The sequence below is a fragment of the Pipistrellus kuhlii genome, unplaced genomic scaffold, assembly GCF_014108245.1.
Source record: "Pipistrellus kuhlii isolate mPipKuh1 unplaced genomic scaffold, mPipKuh1.p scaffold_m20_p_1, whole genome shotgun sequence".
Taxonomy (NCBI): domain Eukaryota; kingdom Metazoa; phylum Chordata; class Mammalia; order Chiroptera; family Vespertilionidae; genus Pipistrellus; species Pipistrellus kuhlii.
Genome location: NW_023425404.1, coordinates 140,283,842 through 140,302,264, shown reverse-complemented (window position 1 = coordinate 140,302,264; position 18,423 = coordinate 140,283,842). Strand labels below are relative to the sequence as shown.

The 18,423-nt window shown below is 47.0% G+C and overlaps 1 protein-coding gene across 2 annotated transcripts in view; it reads right to left on the bottom strand.

Moving 5' to 3' along the window:
- UNC5C (unc-5 netrin receptor C) overlaps positions 1 to 18,423 on the bottom strand; it is a 370,938-nt gene that overhangs the window by 7,467 nt on the left and 345,048 nt on the right. For both annotated transcript variants that reach the window (XM_045570659.1, XM_045570666.1), the window contains 3 exons: positions 9,967 to 10,116; positions 7,593 to 7,757; positions 207 to 385 (listed from right to left, as the gene is read on the bottom strand). In XM_045570659.1, the coding sequence (XP_045426615.1) occupies positions 207 to 385; positions 7,593 to 7,757; positions 9,967 to 10,116 (494 nt within the window). The remainder of the gene's footprint in view (positions 1 to 206; positions 386 to 7,592; positions 7,758 to 9,966; positions 10,117 to 18,423) is intronic.

Here is an 18,423-nt window from a genome sequence, read left to right as displayed (position 1 = left end):
AGATAAGCCCAGGATGTCTCTCAACCATGTATCTGCAGAAACATAGTGCCCGATGCAAGGAAGAAGCTTAACGCACGTTTGTGGAAGGAAAATAAATAGATGTATAGATGGAAAAAAAAGAAAAAGAATGCTTCCCTGTGCCTAACCATTACCAGCCTGGAGGCTTATGTCTAACAGAACTAGTCCTGGCATCTGGCCACACCCACCTGTCCAGGCTGAGCTTATGCGCAAGCATCCTCCAGTCGTGACCTCTTGTCTGGGGGGCATCCAGGCTGCTGCAGAGCTTCTGCCGGATCGGGGGAGGGATGCTGAAAGCACTGGGGCCTGTCATGGTGGTGATGGTGCTCGCTGGATCCAGCAGAGGCAAGTCCATGCCGGTGGGTTCCTGTAGTTCAGGCACAGGAACAACACAGCATTATTTCTGGAGACAAAAGCAGCTCCAGTCACCATAATGCCTCGCTTTGAGCAGGAAGAAGAGAATGGAGGCTACTGTTCTTCCTGGGGAGAACGGCTTCTTCCTGTGAGAGCTGTAATCAGCTCTCTGCGACCAGGCTGAGAGGAAAGGTGCATGCTGGGCTGGCTTTGCATAGCCTTGGATTTATGAGTGAACAGATCTTGAACAGATCTGAGATCAGAAGACCAAAAGTTCAGAGCTTAAAGGGACCGTCTGACCCTGAGGGGGAAGACCCAGGCAAATGCCCAAGTACCTTCCTGGCTAACCTCTGTAGACAATGGCTCCAGCTGCTTTTGTGGAATGCAACGGAACACAGCTCTCCTCTAAGTTATATCAAATTAAGACTAATTTTGGGGGGAAGAAAATGGTGAGCGCAATAAATAGCCATAGGGCAAGCTGCTAATGGAATCTTCCAATGACTGTACACCCTTATTTTGTTTAAGTCGAATTGTAGTAGAGAAAACCATAAATTGGCTTTTAAAATAGTTTCAGCTCATAAAACAGCACGAATGCAAAAAGTCTGAATTTCATCTGCAGGAGAAACTCTAATCATTTTCTGATCTTCTGCTGGTTGGAAAAGCAAAAGCAAATGTTGCCTGGGAACGATTAAAGCAATAACAGGAGAAAATCTCCTTAATCTACTTTAAATGTCATCTCTCTCTCTCTCTCTCTCTCTCTCTCTCTCTCTCTCTCTCTCTCTCTTTCTAAAGCAGGTAGCTCTTTGATGCACATAATTAGTTGCTAGAGGATAAATGAGACACCCACAGCTTCAAGCATCAAGGAGACTCTGGTGTGTTGTAGTGCTCAGCTCAGCGGTCAGTGCCCCCCCCCCCCCAGAGCCCCACCCTTGCTGCTCCTGTACGGAGGGTCGCTGCTGTCTGGGTCCCAGTGCTGACAGACAGTGCACCCCGCATTCCGGGATCAGCAGCCAGCGGTCACTGCGAGGCGTGTGTACTCCCACCGCGCAGGGCGCATACGCACATTAGTGCTAAACAAAACTCTTTGTGTTTTAATACACACAGCGGTGTTGGCTGCCACCACAGCGTTTGGCTTCCAAACCTAAAGCTTGGCAAGCAGAGACGCCCAGGATTTCATTTGCTCCTTTGTGCTAACTCCAGCAGCGCATGCTAGGGTTTTAGAAGACTGGTATGAAACACAGAAGCAACAATGGGAGTTGGAAGCCCTGAATGAAAACATGACCCACAAAGCTTCCCCTTCGGCGGGCACAGGGCTTCTTCCAAGGGACTGCGAGGAGGGAGGGCTCCAGTCCTCAAGGGCACGGGGCTCCCACACGGGGAAGCAGACTGTTACCTGAGAGGGCACGTGGGGTTTCCCAATGGATTTATGTTGGGGATGTCTGAATCCACGTGTCCGAATTTACATGAGGCATCACACAATGTATGTCCGGGTTGGGGAGGGGAAGGTGAGGGAAAAGCACATGGTATTTCCACCTCTCACTGCCATCGGCCCCAGGGAGCTCCTGCTTGCTTCTTATGTGAGCAGTAACACCAGAGTCCAGGGGGAAACCACCATGTCCCACAAATACAACCACACGCTGACTGTGCCTCCCTGGAGAGCACGTTCTTACAGGGAGGGGTCTGCTTAGTACAGCGCTATCTCCAAAGACCCTTCTTGCTGTTGGCCACAGTAACTTCCTCCTGCTTACCTGCAGCCCATCCCCATCTACCACACTGATCTTCTAAAGTGCCAAGCTGCTGCTTCTCCAGCCCCTCATTCAGAAGTACTTCATTCCCTCCTGCCACAGGGAGCCACAACTTTTAATCAGGCAGTTGGGGTAGCAGCAGCATCTACCTTGTCAGCTGGTATGAGATCCCAGAGGGGATGCCCATACAATGCAGAGCGAGGCCTGACATGACGTAAGGGCCCCCTATCCATGTGCTCCCCCCGCCTGACCCTCTGACCCTAATCTTTCTCAGGTTGCCTTGAGGTGACTCACACTTTCCTCAGGTTGGATTGCTCACTGTCCCTAGCACCTCCTTTTAGATAATCTCGGCCTCGCAACCCCCTCAAAGTCAGGACCAAAACCAAGTCCCCCGAGCCTCCCTGGAGCAAATACCCCCATCAACCCGGAGGCCTAAAACACTTCCCCCTGCTCTTCTGCAGCCCTCAGAGTCTGCTGATGCATGTTGGCCGTATTTACATGTTACTTCCTTTGATTGTTCACATTTCTTGGGGATGAGAGGATTTTTGTCATCAGAATTCCTATGATACTCAGCACCTGGGAGCTACTGAGCTTGTATTTGTTGACATGAAAGAAAATGTTTTGCCTGGTGCAGAAAGGGTCTGAAGCCAGTTTCAGGCAGAAGCCCACCCCACAGAGTTGAGTTGTGTGTGGAGCTTCCTTCCAACTAAATGTGACTAAGAGTATGGCTCTTCTCACCACTAAATGCTGATGGCAAGGGCCAGGGCCAAGCAGGCGTGATTCTCAGGAAGGTCTGCTCACCCAGTGGTCAGCAAACTCATTAGTCAACAGAGCCAAGCATCAACAGTACAACGATTGAAATTTCTTTTGAGAGCCAAACTTTTTAAACTTAAACAATATAGGTAGGTACATTGTTATTAACTTAATTAGGGTACTCCTAAGCTGACCTTTGCTAAAAACTCAAGGGGCCAAAGAGCTGCATGTGGCTTGCGAGCTGCAGTTTCAGACCTCTGTGCTCACCTATCCACGTTGTCAACCTTTCCTAATGAATAGAGAACCGTTAGCACTTCCGGTGGCCCTTCCAGCCTGAGTCTCTAGTCCAGGCTGCTGTGCCTGTTTACTTCTGTGGGGATGAAACAAGCCCAACAGACAAGGCATAATGTCTTGTCTCTCTTATCAGATGGCTGACAGCCTTGGCGGTAAACGAAAAATACACCTCTACAGTTACATTTAAATTTCATCTAGTGATTTCAGTTCCTATTAGCTCTCCCCTCACTTCCAGGTAACAGCGGAGTTTACACTCACAGAATGCTTATTACAATAATTGTTTGTGATATTGGTACCATCTGTCTTTGATGTTGTGAGTCCCTTAGTTAAGCATATGGTTTCTCACCATTAACCAAACAGCTGCTATGGGTGACGACATGCATTTTCAGCACCCAGTACACAGCAGATTTCCACTCCCATATTCTGACTCTCCCGAAAGCCAACGAGGAATCCCAGGCTTTCCAATGGTCGTTTTGAACAAAGTGCAGAAAGCAGAAGAGGCCAATTGACGGGAGGGCTATAGCAGAATGATGTTACTTTGAACGTTTTAAATAGTATTTATTCTTGGTGTACACAAAAGTGTTGTGTATTAATAGTGAACATTAATTGTAAGATCTCCCTCTGTAGCTAAAACTGAATGGAAGGCCTGACGAAGCTATGTTTCTCTCTTGGTGGTGATGGGAAGCTTCCCTTTTATTACTCTCCCATCCCTCTAAAACACACACACACACAAAACTTTTCTCATTTACATTATGATATTAATTTATGCCCATACTTAAAAAAAATTCATTCTTTAAGATATATCTATATATTTCTCTTGTTAGAGAGGACGGGAGAGGGAGATATAGAAACATCAATAATGAGAGAATAATTTATCAGCTGCCTCTTGCATGCCCCCTACTGGGGACTTAGCCCCCCAGCTGGGGATGGAACCTGCAACCCAGGCATGTGCCCTGACAAGGAATCAACCGTGATCTCCTGGTTCAAGCACTGAGCCACACCAGCCGGCAGACATTTTCATTTTTAAACGTCATCTCTGCCAGCCTCAGGGCTTTGCTTCCAGTTAAGGAATCTCTGGCCAAAGCACTTGGAGAGGGACAATGGCCGGCTCCTGACATCACCATGGTCTATGTCAAGCACAGCCTGGCCTCCCTGGCGGGCAGGGTCCTCAGCCTGGCTACAGAGGCCAAGGGCCACGTCTTTGTAAAGGACTGCTGGGAAGCCCTGAGAGGCGGTGGCTGGTGGGGGGAGGGGCGTGAGCAGCACATTCCTGGCAAGTCAGCTCATGCCTGGGAGGCAGGGCATGGCCACTGCAGCCTTGTCCACCTGACAACTTGAGGGGAACCTCAGAAAGGAGCCATGTCAGAAGAAAGACCTCACAAATGGAGCCTTCCTCTGCTTGGTTATGGTTGCTCCATCACAGAGTACCCCTGGTCTGAGCTCCTGTTGAGGATCCGGGGCTCAGGCTCCCCAGAGCAAGCTGCTCAGAGCTGAGGCTCACTCTTCAACCTCAGAAGCCAGCCCCACACTCCTCCCACCCCCTCGGTGGGCCACCTGCACCGCATTCAAATGCTAACAACAGTGGGACTCAGTGACCCAGAAATAAGAGCAGCACAGAGCCCCTTAATCCCCAAAGTCCTCTGACTGCAGTCATTTCTGCCCCTCCCTCTGGTACCAGGCTGGCACAGGCCTTCTATGGGACTGAGGCTGGCCTCTCTGAGCTGCCTGCCACCACATTACCAAAGAAATCATCTTTTCTCCCTCCCCCCCCCCCCCCCCCCCCACGTTGGCAAGAGAAAGCCCTTACATGGTCAGCACACTATGCAGAGTTGTCTCTCCCCTCGGAGGGAGGGAGGGCGTGGGTAGCAGACCAAGCAGGGAAGAGCCTCCATGGCTCTCTCATTCTCTGCGCATCTGATCAACCTTTTCACCACACAGCCAGCATTCCCGCTGCACGGAAAGCAAGCATCAAAGGGGCAGCCCCCCCCCCACCCCCCAACCAAATCCTTCAGCCTTTGTTGTCGCTGGGGTTGGGTAGTTATTGAACTTTGCAGACCTGCTGGGAAAGTGAACACACCCTCCGGAGCCAGCAGGGGTGGTGCTGTGCGAGGGGAGATAGGGCTGTGAGGAGGGCCCTGTGGTTGCCATGGCACCCTGACACCCAGCTCATTTCTGATCCATGTCACCGGGTCTGTGACTAAAGTTGTTTATGAGTCAGAAGTCTACTGAAACTCCGGAGGAGATGATGACCACACAGCAGGCTGTGGGAGAGAGGGATGGAGTGTCCTGGAGGCTGCCACTCTCCCCACCCGGGCTGGCTCAGGAAGACAGTCTTTAAATACAGCATGGGGAGCTCGGCTTGCTGCATAGCCTGACATTTCATTCCTCACTGTGCCGAGACAGCCAGGGAGAGTCGCCTTTTAAATCATGTGCTGTCCCACTGTAGTGTTAAAATATGGCAATCCCGGGCTCTGCAGCTCAGCAAACAGCACGGAGCTGAGCTCCGTGAGGCCCTGGATGAGCTGCCTCTGATAATTCTGCTTATTCCCCATCCTTTGTCTCCAGCATGGTGCCCACTGTCAAACCACAGCCCTGGGGCCAGGGGACCTGAGACCTTGACACCCTCATATGCACCCGTTTCCACACAGAGCACTTATACCTAGCAGTGCATATTGCTGTCTCTGTAGAGGAGTGATCAACCGAACTGAGTGAGGATCACAGCAGAGAAAGGCAAAGTGCAGCAAGTAGCTGGGAAAATCTGCAGATGTTACTTTTATTTCTGGAACATTTATCCTATCCTGGGAAAGAAGATATCTTTTTTTCCCCCTTAATTATCTTTATCCTATATATTAAAGAGGTAATATGCAAATTGACCGTCACATCCTCACACAAGATGGCCACCCTGTGTGGTCACAAGATGGCCACCGCAAGATATGGCAGGGAAGGTAGGGGAGATCAGGCCAGCAGGGGAGGGCAGTTGGGGGTGATTGGGCTGGCAGGGGAGCAGTTCAGTACCAATCAGACTGGCAGGGGAGTGGTTAGGGGGTGATCAGGCTGGCAGGCAGAAGTAGTTAGAAACAATTAGGCAGGCAAGCAGGTGAGCAATTGGGATCCAGCAGTCCTGGATTGTGAGAGAGGTGTCTGCCTGCAGGTTTGGGCCCAATCCCTAAACCAGTAGTTGGACATCCCCTGAGGGGTCCCAGATTAGAGAGGGTGCAGGCTGGACTGAGGGACAACTCTCCCTCCCCCATGCACGGATTTTGTGCACCAGGCCTGTAGTTGAGGTATAATTGACATAGAGCTTTATATTATGTATATAATTCAACATGTGCATAGATTGTGTAATGATCACCATAGTAAGTCTAGTTAACATCCATTTTTATATATAGTTTTTTTTTTTCCTTATGATGAGGACCTTTAAGATCTACTCTCTTACCAACTTTCAAAGATACAATACCTTATTATTAACTGCAGTCACTATGTTCTGCACGACATTCCCATGGCTTATTTTGCTGTAACTGGAAATTTGCACCTTTTGACTCCCTCACCCATTTTCCCACACCCACCCTGTTTCTGGCATATCTTCTTATATTAGAGAATGATGTTTCCCAGAGATGTCTCCTTTCAACACGGAGGAAAGGGAAAGAGAAGAAAAAGGAGGGGTGGGGGCAGAGGCCAGTTTCTCTTCCTCCACCTTAGTAGGCAGCACATGATTCCAGAAAAGGTAGGCAAGCTCCCAAAGGATAGAGGGGGCGGGGAGGAGAGGTGGCAGAGGTGGGGATGTAGCTCATCAGGGGATGCTTTGGGAAAGTTACTCCACGTGCACATTACTTACGTTAACCTTATATTTGGTACTCATATCTGCTGCAGAACATTAGAATATGATCCTTCAATTTATGTCATAAAAAGTAAAAGACTTGAAAGGATTCCCTATTTTATTCCTTTACTAGAGATCCAGTGCACAAAATTTGTGTACTTGGAGGGAGTGTTCCTTAGCCCAGCCTGCACCCTCTCAAAGTCCAGAAACCCTCAGGGGATGGCTCAGCACTGCCTGAGAGGCAGGAGAGGCTCCTGCCACTGCCACTGGGCTCGCCAGCCTTGAGCCCAGCTTCTGGTTGAGTGGTGCTCCCCCTGAGGGAGCACACTGACCACCAGGGGGTAGCTCTTGCATTGAGCGTCTGTCCCCTGGTGGTCAGTGCACATCATAATGACCAGTCATTCTGCCATTCAGTTTATTTGCATATTAGCCTTTTCTTATATAGGATGTATCTAGCTCTCTGTGTCCATTAAAAATATCATATTATTAACAAATAGAACATGTAGAAAGCTTTTAAGGACTGCCTATGTGGCTGTGTCGAGATACATTTGTACTCCACATTGTCTCTCCTCCCCATGGTCATTCTGTCCCCGGATTTCAGAGCTTCTTACCTCTGAGACGGTGCAGTTGAGCTGGAAGATCTGACCTTCTCCTTCCACCTGTCGCACACACAGTTTGCAAACCAGCTCCACCGTGTTCAGGCTGAATCTTTCCAGAGTGAATGTGCAGTGGAGGTTTCTTTGAGAACCACTCCAGATGTGGTAAAAAGGAATTTCCTAAACGATACAATCATGTTAACCACAAATAAGTCACTAATACCAAAGGCGAATTATCAGATACGGGGAGGCCAAGAGCTATTCTCAGTATTGCACATATTACCTCATTTAATCACAACAGGCCTACCTATCTACAAATCCAACCCAAACTGCTTTCCGAATGAAAAAGCTGAGGCTCAGAGATGTTAAATTCGCCAGCCAAAGCCCCACAGCTAGTAAGTGGCAGAATTGAGATTTGAACCCAGGGAGTCAGCCTCCACAATCTCTATACCAGTCTTCCATTTGTCTCTCATTTACAAAAAAAAAAAAAAAAAAAAAAAAAGCCATTGTAAATGGTTTAAATAAAACCTGTATACTCCAGTCATTGCTCATTAAAAGGAAACCCTGCTGTGGTGTTCTGGAGAAAAGCAAAAAAGCTCTAAAGGATAATGGGCTGATCCGGGTCCCTTTCATGCCTATATCTTCCCTTTGCACAGGACATGGGGGAAGCAACATGTACTATAGTTGGAAACTGGAGACTTGGTTAGCTGCCGCAGAAAAGTCCTTGGCCTAAAAAGCACTGAGCCTCTAGCAGGCATGCAGTTTAAAAAGTCTAGACCACCTTGCAGAGCCCACCCCGAAACCTGTTTCAATAAAGAAAAGGTTGATACATTAAAAAAAATGGATGAACAGGTGGCTAAAGGCAGAGAATGAAGTGCAAATGAGGACATGCTCCCCTCACCTACTTGGTGGTTTGAGGCAAGTTACTTAACCTGTTATTGATTGTCTCCCACAATGTATGTGTGAGTATTAAATATCTCTATATATAAAAGCCTAAGTGACTGTTATGACCAGATGACCTGCTAGTAGCTATGACATGCACTTACCACTAGAGGTCAGATGCTCAAAGCAGGAGCTGTCCCCTGGTTGTCAGTGCACTCCCATAGCCAATCTCATGTGATCGCTCCCTCCCCCCACACTGGGTGGCCCAATTGGACCCAATGAAGCCTGCCAGCCAACTCCTTTGGTCCCTCCCCCTGGCCAACCAACCATCCAGCCTGATAGGGACTGGGTGAGATGGGCCCTGATTGGCCCTGATCACTGGCTAGGCTGAGGGACCCAAGCTATGCATAAATTCATGCACGAGGCCTCTAGTATGAAAATAAGAATGGAGAGGGAAAATCTTCCCTTCATTCCTTCTAATATTTTCATTGACTTATACCAGGAAATCATAACCAGTCTAGTTGCAATGCTGGCATGGGGTTGGATTTACATGGATGTAGACCAATCTTCACAGCTTACTGAAGTGTGTCTGCATCTCCTGAACTGGAAATGAGGCTAGAGATCCTGCCACATACCGTAGTCTCCTGATAGCTCAGGCCAGTGGTCGGCAAACTGCGGCTCATGAGCCACATGTGGCTTTTGAGCCATGGTTTGCAGCTCTGTTGACTAATGAGTTTCCTGACCACTGGCTCAGGCTGATGGAGGAGGAGGTAGAAACTTCTGGAGAGTTCCTATGCTTTTTCCACAGGAACATACAATGGGGCTTGGGATAGGTATGCTAATATTTACTATAATCCTGACTAGGTTTTATTATTATTTTAAAATATTTTCATTGCTTTTTAAAGAGAGAGGAAAGGAGAGGGAGATAAAAAGAGAAACACTGATGTGAGAGCAGAACATTGATGGCTGTCTCCTGCACATCCCCTATTGGGGATCTAGCCTGTAACCTGAGCATGTGTCCTGTCCAGGAATTGAACCAGCAACCAATTTGTGCAGTGGATGATGCCCAACCAATTGAACCACACTGGCCAGGGCCCAGATTTTATTTTACATTCCATTTCAGTTTCAAAACTTGGGTTCCTGCTAAGTTTGTGTCAGGTGGGCTAACAGTGTTCTTCTGTTTCTCTTATGAATGCCTTTGAGAGTTTTTAAAATCAAGCCAATGTAAACATTTACCCTGAAAATGTAACCAGGGACTTGAAGTCTTATTTGCTAGGGCTAAAACAATGATAGTTCAATTATTTGAAGGAGAATTAAGAAAAAGGCATTCCTTCAAGTATGTCTAGAGTACTTTTCAAAAATCTTAAATAATCTTAAATCCTTTTGGAGAAACAAGTGCTGATGTCTGTCTGACTGACTTCAGGGAAGGGACTTTGTCATGTCTAATAAGTGCAGTCCTCTTTCATGGAGTTGGCTCCAAGCCTTGAGTTGGTCTTAGGTACCTTACCTGATACTTAGCAAGCAATTTGCTCTTCCAGAGGGAATGGGCGATGTCATGGATGGACAGGCGCAGGTTGTGGGTGCTGCCTTTGAAATGAAGAGCCTTCGGTTCTTCTAGGAGCTGTCCTCCCATCTGTCTCTCAAGCTGCAAAACTTCCTGCAATGACGCGACCCAAACCAAAAGCACGTTACTGAATTGTATCACTTTTTTAAAATATGTTTTATTGATTTCTTACAGAGAGAAAGAGAGAGGGATAGAGAGTTAGAAACATCGATGAGAGAGAGTCATTGATCAGCTGCCTCTTGCACACCCCCTACTGAGTATGTGCCTGCAACCAAGGTACATGCCCTTGACCAGAATCGAACCTGGGACCCTTCAGTCTGAAGACCGACGCTCTATCCTAGGGGTGTTAAACTCAATCAGAGAAGGGGCCAAAATCTAAAATCCAGCCTAAATCGCAGGCCGAATGGTTTACTGAACAGTCATAAACTGTCATTGTGATGGAAACGCAGCGGAGTGCAGTGATGACAGCGTAGTGCGGGCCACATTGCAAGGCCTGGCGGGACGGATTTGGCCCCCGGGCCTTGTGTTTGACACATGTGCTCTATCCACTGAGCCAAACCTGTTTCAGCTGAATTGTATCACTTTCATCAGCTCTCTCATACAATGAGTACTTCCTCACTGCACTTTCCTGCCACCCTGCTAACCTGTGCAATAGGTGACCTCCACCTCTGCAGCCTGGAGGCCCTTCAGCTGAAGCCCCTGCCAGTGTGTATGTGACCGGATCCCACTGACCATCAACTCTGCTTCAGCAATCACACTGTTGGGGGAAAATTCATTACAGAGTGCACTTCCTGATGAACAAGCCAACTATTTATTCACAGACAGGAACACAACCATAAGAACCCCAAATGGAAAAAACACACAAACAGCAAAAAGAAAAAAAAAATAGGTGGAATTATAAATAGATAAGTAGCTTTTCAATGAACTTTTAGGGAAAGGGGCAAGTAACCAGCAAACAAACTCATGTCAGACTTGGTAAAACTAACTCATGAACAAGCATTTTGAATGTTTGGGGAATTTTTTTCAATCTTTTGTAGTTTCCATACTTACAGAAATAAAATAGTAAAATTTTGCTTAAAATATTCCATTGCAGGATTTCAAGTTATCAAAAAACATTGAGATGTGCTCACTATATGTCTTATTAGAGGAAAATATACTGATGTAGATTAGAAAGTTTTCTCAGTATCATAATGAACTAAGCAATTACTTAGCTTAAATTTTAAAAAGAACATCTCAGTAATTGTGGCTGATAAAAAAAAAAGCTACATAAATTTACTTATACTATGAAGATATAAAACGAAGATACATTCTATATGTACTTACATCCCTCAAGATGGTTAATGGGAGTTAATGGAGCATTTCCATTACAGCTGCCATTATCCAAACAGCATTGAACCACAGGTGATCAATGAACAACATACCCTGGGTCTCCTTTGCTCCACTCCTGTGCTTGTTGTGCATCCCTCATGCTTTTAAAAGTTTTAGTGACACAAATACAAGGTAAATTGCAACCTTTACTTATTTATTTTATAAATAGGAGTTCAAGAAAAAAATGGATTTTATAAATATGTAATTTTCTTCTTTGGTGAGATTTCAATAGAAAACATGGTGTCCAATAACACAGACCATTTCACACACATGTATTGGGCCTTACCATTATACCAAGCACACATGGGTCACAGAGGAGAATTGTGACTATGGAACCAGACTGAGGTCTAGTAAGTGCAGGGCTCACCAAAGTCATTGATTCGATGTAAACAGCTCATTGAAGCTGCTTCTTTAGTGGTTCTCAGCATCCATCATCCCTGAGTCAGGCCACTATTCTGAACAAGGCAAGCTGCTGAGAGGTCCTCTAAGGTGTAGGAAGTGTTAGGATTTCAGATTGGGACTCCTCTAATTAGTGTCTAATGGAAGAGATGAGGCAATAGCACATTGACGAAAGACCAGCATGGTCCAGCCACTTGAGAGTATTGATGCTGAGGTTATTCAACTTCTCTGCTTGATGAGTAGCTATTACTTGTGACAGGAGCCTGAGCAGTCACCCAGCCCCCGACCAGTCAGTTGGCCATCCGGGAACATATGTTGTGTCATTGTGCCCTGGCTCTGCTGTGCCTGCAGCTCAGCAGGCTCTGAGGTACCCCGGTCGGCTGCACAGATCCACCCAGCCCAGAATTGCATGCTCCTCATGGACCTCCTCCTACAACACTTCACACTCCATTCTGGATAAGAACCTGGCCACATGGAAATGAAGACGCATAAGAAAATCGAGGGTTAATTGCAGTTTCTTTTGCTTTAGCAGGAAAGTATAATGAGCTTATGTTGATCATGTTCATGCTCAGTGTCTAGTTAGCATAATAGAGAAAGCTGATGTTCCCAGTGAACCTGGCACCTGACAAATTCTAAAGCTAAAATGATGTTTGTTTATAAGCCATTAGAAGAAAAGAAACATAATTAGAAATCTTTGAGATTACAGTCATGCCAATCAATCAGTTCTAGCTTCTTTCCAGTAGACCCTAATTACCTCATCAAGACGTCTAAAGAGCAATCGATAGTAATTATCTGATTACTATAGATCTTCATTATGTCCAAATTATCTCCCTGGGATGTCTGAAAAAAGATGCATTGTATTCTGGGAGGTAATTGTACCCAACGATGTATAATCCACACTCCATTCCTACAATCAACATAGATTGCAGAGGATATAGAGAGCATTGTCAGTTTTCTTGGCAGGGAGGACAATCGAAAAACACACACAAAAAAAACCCCTAAATTGCCTACTGGCCATGACCTTAAAGCCAAGAAATCTAATGCCACATTTTAAGCATAAAGTCTGGGTTGGCATCAGCCCAAGAATAGGGCTCAGCTCATGGCTTTGGCATTGTCCTTCAGTCATGGTAAAGAGTTCTTTATAGCGGGGGAAAGGGACTGGGCTGGCCTGAGTCCTTTTTTGAAGAGAAAGTCCCAAGTAAAGTGCCATTTTATTATATTTTTTAATTTAATTTTTGTAGTTACTTTTTTCTTTTTTAAATGACAGTTTATATTGAACATTGTATTAGTTTCAGGTGTACAGCGTAGTGGCTAGACCAGTGGTCTGCAAACTGCGGCTTGAGAGCCACATGTGGCTCACGGGCTGCAGTTTGCCACTCTGTTGACTAATGAGTTTGCCAACCACTGCCCTAGGGAAAAACACTTAAAAAAAACATTTTAATAATGTACTAATGTCTTTAACCTGAAGTCAAAACTTCAGGGTAAGGGTAATGCCTTATGCAGTGGTCGGAAAACTCATCAGTCAACAGAGTGGCAAACCACTGGGCTAGACATTTATATAATTTACAAAGGGATTCTCCCCACCCCCATAAGTCTAGTACCTACTTGGCACCATACATAGTTATTAAAATGTTGTTGATTATATCTCCTATGCTGTAAAGAAAGCACCAGTTTAGATAACAAAGACCAGAAAACACACACTGTCCATATTCCTAAGCTCTCCATCTCTCCACCAACCAGGAATGACACTCTTCTGCTGCACAGAGCTGGAGGAACCTGACTTTTCTCCCCTTCAGTTGGATGTGAACCCTGTTGAATGATAGACTGCCCATCATGCTTAGAGCATCCATGCTCAGAGCAGAGGTCTCTAAACATATGAGATTGCCTATTCCTATCAGTCCAAAATTCTGAACATGCATTTTTTGAGTGTTATGTTTATTTATAAATCATACTAGAGGCCCTGTGCATGAAGTTCATGCACAGGCTATATGTGTTGGGGGATCCCCTCAGCCCAGCCTGCACCCTCTCCAATCTGGTCATCCCTCTCACAATCCAGGACCACTAGCTCTTAACTGCTAACCTGCCTGCCTGCCTGATCACTCCTAACCTGCCTGCCTGCCAGAACTCCCGCTGACCTGGTCGCTCCTAACTGCTCCCCTGCCAACCTGTTCACCCCCAACTCTCCCTCCCCCTTCCGCTAGCCTGGTCCCCCCTTAATCCCCTTATGCTGGCCTGGTCATCCCTCACTGCCCTCCCCCCAACCCCCACTGCTGGCCTGGTTGCCCCATGCAGCCAACTGTTTGGTCATTTGGTTGCCCCTCACTGATCCCCTGCTGCCCTGATTGCCCCACGCAGCCTGTTCAGTTGTCCTTTTGGTTGTTTTGGATGTGATGGCCCTTTGCTCTTTATATGTATAGATACCTATATTAGCATCAACATGTTAATCTATACCAATAAAAGGGTAATAGGCTAATTAGACCTGAAAGCCGAATCACCTTCTCCATGCCCTTCTAGACTACGATCTTCTGGACAAAGCCAGTGCAGTGAGGGCCGATGCCCTTGCACGAATTTCGTGCATCAGGCCTCTAGTATATTATAAAAGCATGAGCAAAGACTAATACAGATAATTTATGCTGTTTTTTCACCATGGGGTGTGTGAACTCCATTTTGGAGACTGCTGGTTTAGGCAGCTGTTCTTTTACTCATACCTTTGGGGGAAATCAACCAGGAGAAAATAACTCATTTAAAAGGATTCTTTCCTAACTGAAATTAAATATGTGTGTGTGTGTGTGTGTGTGTGTGTGTGTGTTTCTAAAAAGTAACTAACTGGTACCATCATACTCAGATGTTCAACTTCAAGGAAACAACAAAATAAAGGAAAAGCTGACAACTAAAGCACAAAATAAGTGTATTAAAATAGAAATTAAAGATATTATAATTAATAAATAAAACAACTCCTTGACGACTAAAATAACCTAAAACCATACATGAGTTGGAGATGACTTTCCACAGAGAGCAAATCCCATATATGTTTTGAGTCAGAAGATAGAAGAAGCAAGCCTCCTTGATGGGCTAATCAGGCTCTTACTCCATATTGTTTTGTTTTAAGTATTATAATTTCAGATATTTTAAGGCAGAGCCCACTTAAAATTCTGTAACTTGTATTTCAAAAAGCTTGGTTTCTGAAATTCCTTCTGCATGAAGTTTTGGTTATTAGACATATGACACAGATAAGTGAGAGAACATAAAAGTAACAGTTGTCTGGATTAGTAAGATATAGCGTCACAGTTCAGTGCTTTCCTTTCCTTAATCTTCCTGGGCACATTCATTCAACTTCAATGGAGCCTCACGCTCTGCCAGGAACCATGCCAGGCCCTGGGGCACACAGACAAGTAAGTCCCGTGCGTCCCTGCCTCGAGCCACTCATGGATCATAGCAGGGAGACTGACATATACACATGCAACCCCAACACAGAGTGCTCAGCTCCAGCACAGCCTGCTTTTTGATCCAACCATGAGGATATTCCATCCACCTTAAAAGAGAACAGGAACAAAATATATATGATTGAGGAAGACAAGAAAAGTATTGTGACCTTGGAAAGAAATGCAGTACTAGGAATCAGGATCATCGAGGCTCTTTGTTCTCAGAAATATCAATGCCACCTTCCTTTGCCAAGGCTGTCCTCCCTCCTGGCAGCACCCCACCTCTGTGCCTTGCTCGGCTCTGGGTAACTCTACCTGTCGCTCTGATCTGCTCACTCTGCCTCTGCAGAAGAAGTCACTTCTTGCTTTCTTTGTTCATTCCATTTCCACCCTTCTAACTTGACTCTTGAAAGACTCTCTCAGGGGCCAATTATTAATAGAGGCGTTGCTAGCCCATAGCTTCACAGTAACGCATGCTAGAACCCACGGCATAAGGTGACCAGGAGCAGGCTCCTATGTGCCAGAGCTGTGTTCCTGTGGAGACCTGAGCGATCCAGTGAGCTGGCTATGGCTGCACAGGACAGGCCCTCATGGAGGGCTGTATTGATTTGGGGGACCTATGAGGGATGTCAGGGGAGGCAGGGACAAGGGATTTCACAGTAGAAACAAGCAGCTTTCACAATAACCAATTAAACCAAGACATTATCCATGTCGAGCCATTAGCCTGGGCCACTTAAGAGCCACAATAAATCCAAGCTGATTTAAAAAGCTGGGTGGACAAAAGGAGCCTTTCTGGTCGGCTCCCAGGCTCCGAGGTGATAGGCTCTTTCCTCAGGAGGGGCTGACAGGGCAAGGCCAGTGGGAGGAGCCCACAGCTCCTGGACTCAGGTCTCCCTGCCCCAGGAAGGGTCTCTGCCCCAGAAACTGTTAGACCATATCAGCCTCCATTGCCACTGTCATTGTTTTTTAAATTTAAATATATTTTTATTGATTTCAAAGAGGAAGGGAGAGGGAGAGAAAGATAGAAACATGAATGATGAGAGAGGATCATTGATTGTCTGCCTCCTGCACGCCCCATACTGGGGATGAAGCCTGCAACCTAGGCATGTGTCCTTGACCGGAATCGAACCCAGGACCCTTCAGTCCGCAGCTTGATGCTCTATCCACTGAGCCAAACCGGCTAGGGCTCCACTGCCACTCTAGTTCTTTCTCCTCCTCCAGGTCCTTCCCAGCGTGGGCCAGTTTCCCCTAAGTGTCAGTCTCTCTTGGGTGACAGAGCTGCTTACCCGGAGATTCACGAAGCCTGTACTTAAGAACAGGACTACTTTGAGCGCCATGCAATGACATCCCTCATAGGTCCCATCCCTCATAGAAACCTGTGAGGTGCTGTGGCCCTGGCTCTGTGCTCCACGCTGTGTGCACAACCTTACCCCTGACCACCGCCCCCTGCTCAGAAACTGCCTCCTGTCTGCACCAGCAGCAAGGCTCTGCCTTGTGCCTCCTCCTCTCCCTTGGAGGCACCCGCCTTAGCTTCCAGTTTATCAAGAGACAAACGTCCCTCCTCTGGTATCTGGCCTTTAGCTTCCGTCCATGTCTCCGTCTTGTCTTCCCTCCCACATCTCTCCTATCACTCCTTTCCTTTCTTATTAGAAATCGTATCAGCTAGAGAAAGGAAGGCACCGAAGATTAAGGCTAAATCTCATGTAACTCATTAAAATCTCCTCTGGAAGAGAAGGTTGGAGGAGGTTAAATCAAGGCTGTGTTTGTTTTGCCTTGCTTCTTTCTCGGTATTGTCTGGCTGAGATCAGCCTGCACACTCTTTATTCTTGATGGAAACACAGAGCCCTGAATCAGCCATATGTAGTGCTGCCAAGGAGCCCCAGTCCAGCGCCAGGACCTGAGCAGGTGGAGGCAGCTACTGTGGGCAACACCCCCAGTGTGAGAGAGTGCAAGGGGCAGTGAATGAAACAGTGGCCGGCCTGGCACGCCAGGGAGTCTGTTTTGGTCTGACTGTACCGCTCCCTGGAGAAGAACTCACACTCACGCCCTGTCCAGGGCTCTGGACCAAGCACCACAGGTCGGGTTGGGCCGTTCCAGACCTGTGCCTACCGTCCCCATGCTTCTGCCATATGGACACAGAGCTCCTGGGGGCACAGAGAACAAACTGGCAAACGTTTGTTCGGCATGCTATGCCCGTTAAACCTCAAAAGACCAACCTTGAAAAATTGTGCTGACTGGTGTTTTAAAAAGTCACATCTATCTCCCATCAGATTTTATGGAGCCTGCTTTGCTCCTGTTCATTCTCCCATCCTGTGTTGAAATCTGCCCATGTGGTTCAGGGATGAGAGATTTCTGTCTTTGCTACTGAAGCTGGCACCACTGTCGCTGTCACAGCTACGGGCCTGTACTCTTCCAAAGCAGAGGCCAGAGAGAGTGCTATCCTTCCTTCCCGCTCCCTGCCAGCTTTCCAGGGTCGCTGCTGTCAGTTCCCCACATGCCCACTCCTCCTCTGGCCTCAGGCTTCTGGCTGCAGAGCTGGCTGCGGGAACATCTGACTGTCAGCAGGCCTGGCCTCCCCCACCTGGCTCTGGTCACCACAGCTGGCATGAGGCCTGGCCATGCTACTCTCCTAGTGCTCACGCTGGGGATCTCTGCTCTCCTGCTGAGTTTTTCTGCCATACTTCACTCTAATAATAAGGCTGGGCTGCTGTGACCACGTGCAAACAATTCCCAGCAAGCCACTCGATTTCCAAAACTCTGCCTGCTGCTCCCACAGCTGCTGCTGCCACAGATGCTTGGTTTGAGCTGCCCCTTCCAGCCGTCCTGGTCATGGTGGCTTGTGATGCTTATGCAACAAAATGCCAAAGGGCCCTAACCGGCTTGGCTCAGTGGATAGAGCGTTGGCCTGTGGTCTGAAAGGTCCCAGGTTCGATTACCGTCCAGGGCATGGACCTTAGTTGCAGGCACATCCCCAGTAGAGGGTGTGCAGGAGGCAGCTGATGGATGTTTCTCTCTCTATCCTGTTGTTTCTACATCTCTAACCGATGTTTCTAACTCTCTATCCCTCTACCTTCCTCTCTAATAAAATATATTTTTTTAAAATGCCAAAGGGTAGCACTTAGGGAGGTGGCTTTGTCACTTGTCTACCTCTGCTCACATTTCTAAGGAAAGATGATTATCATATCTATGTGTCAGGAATAAGACTTTTATG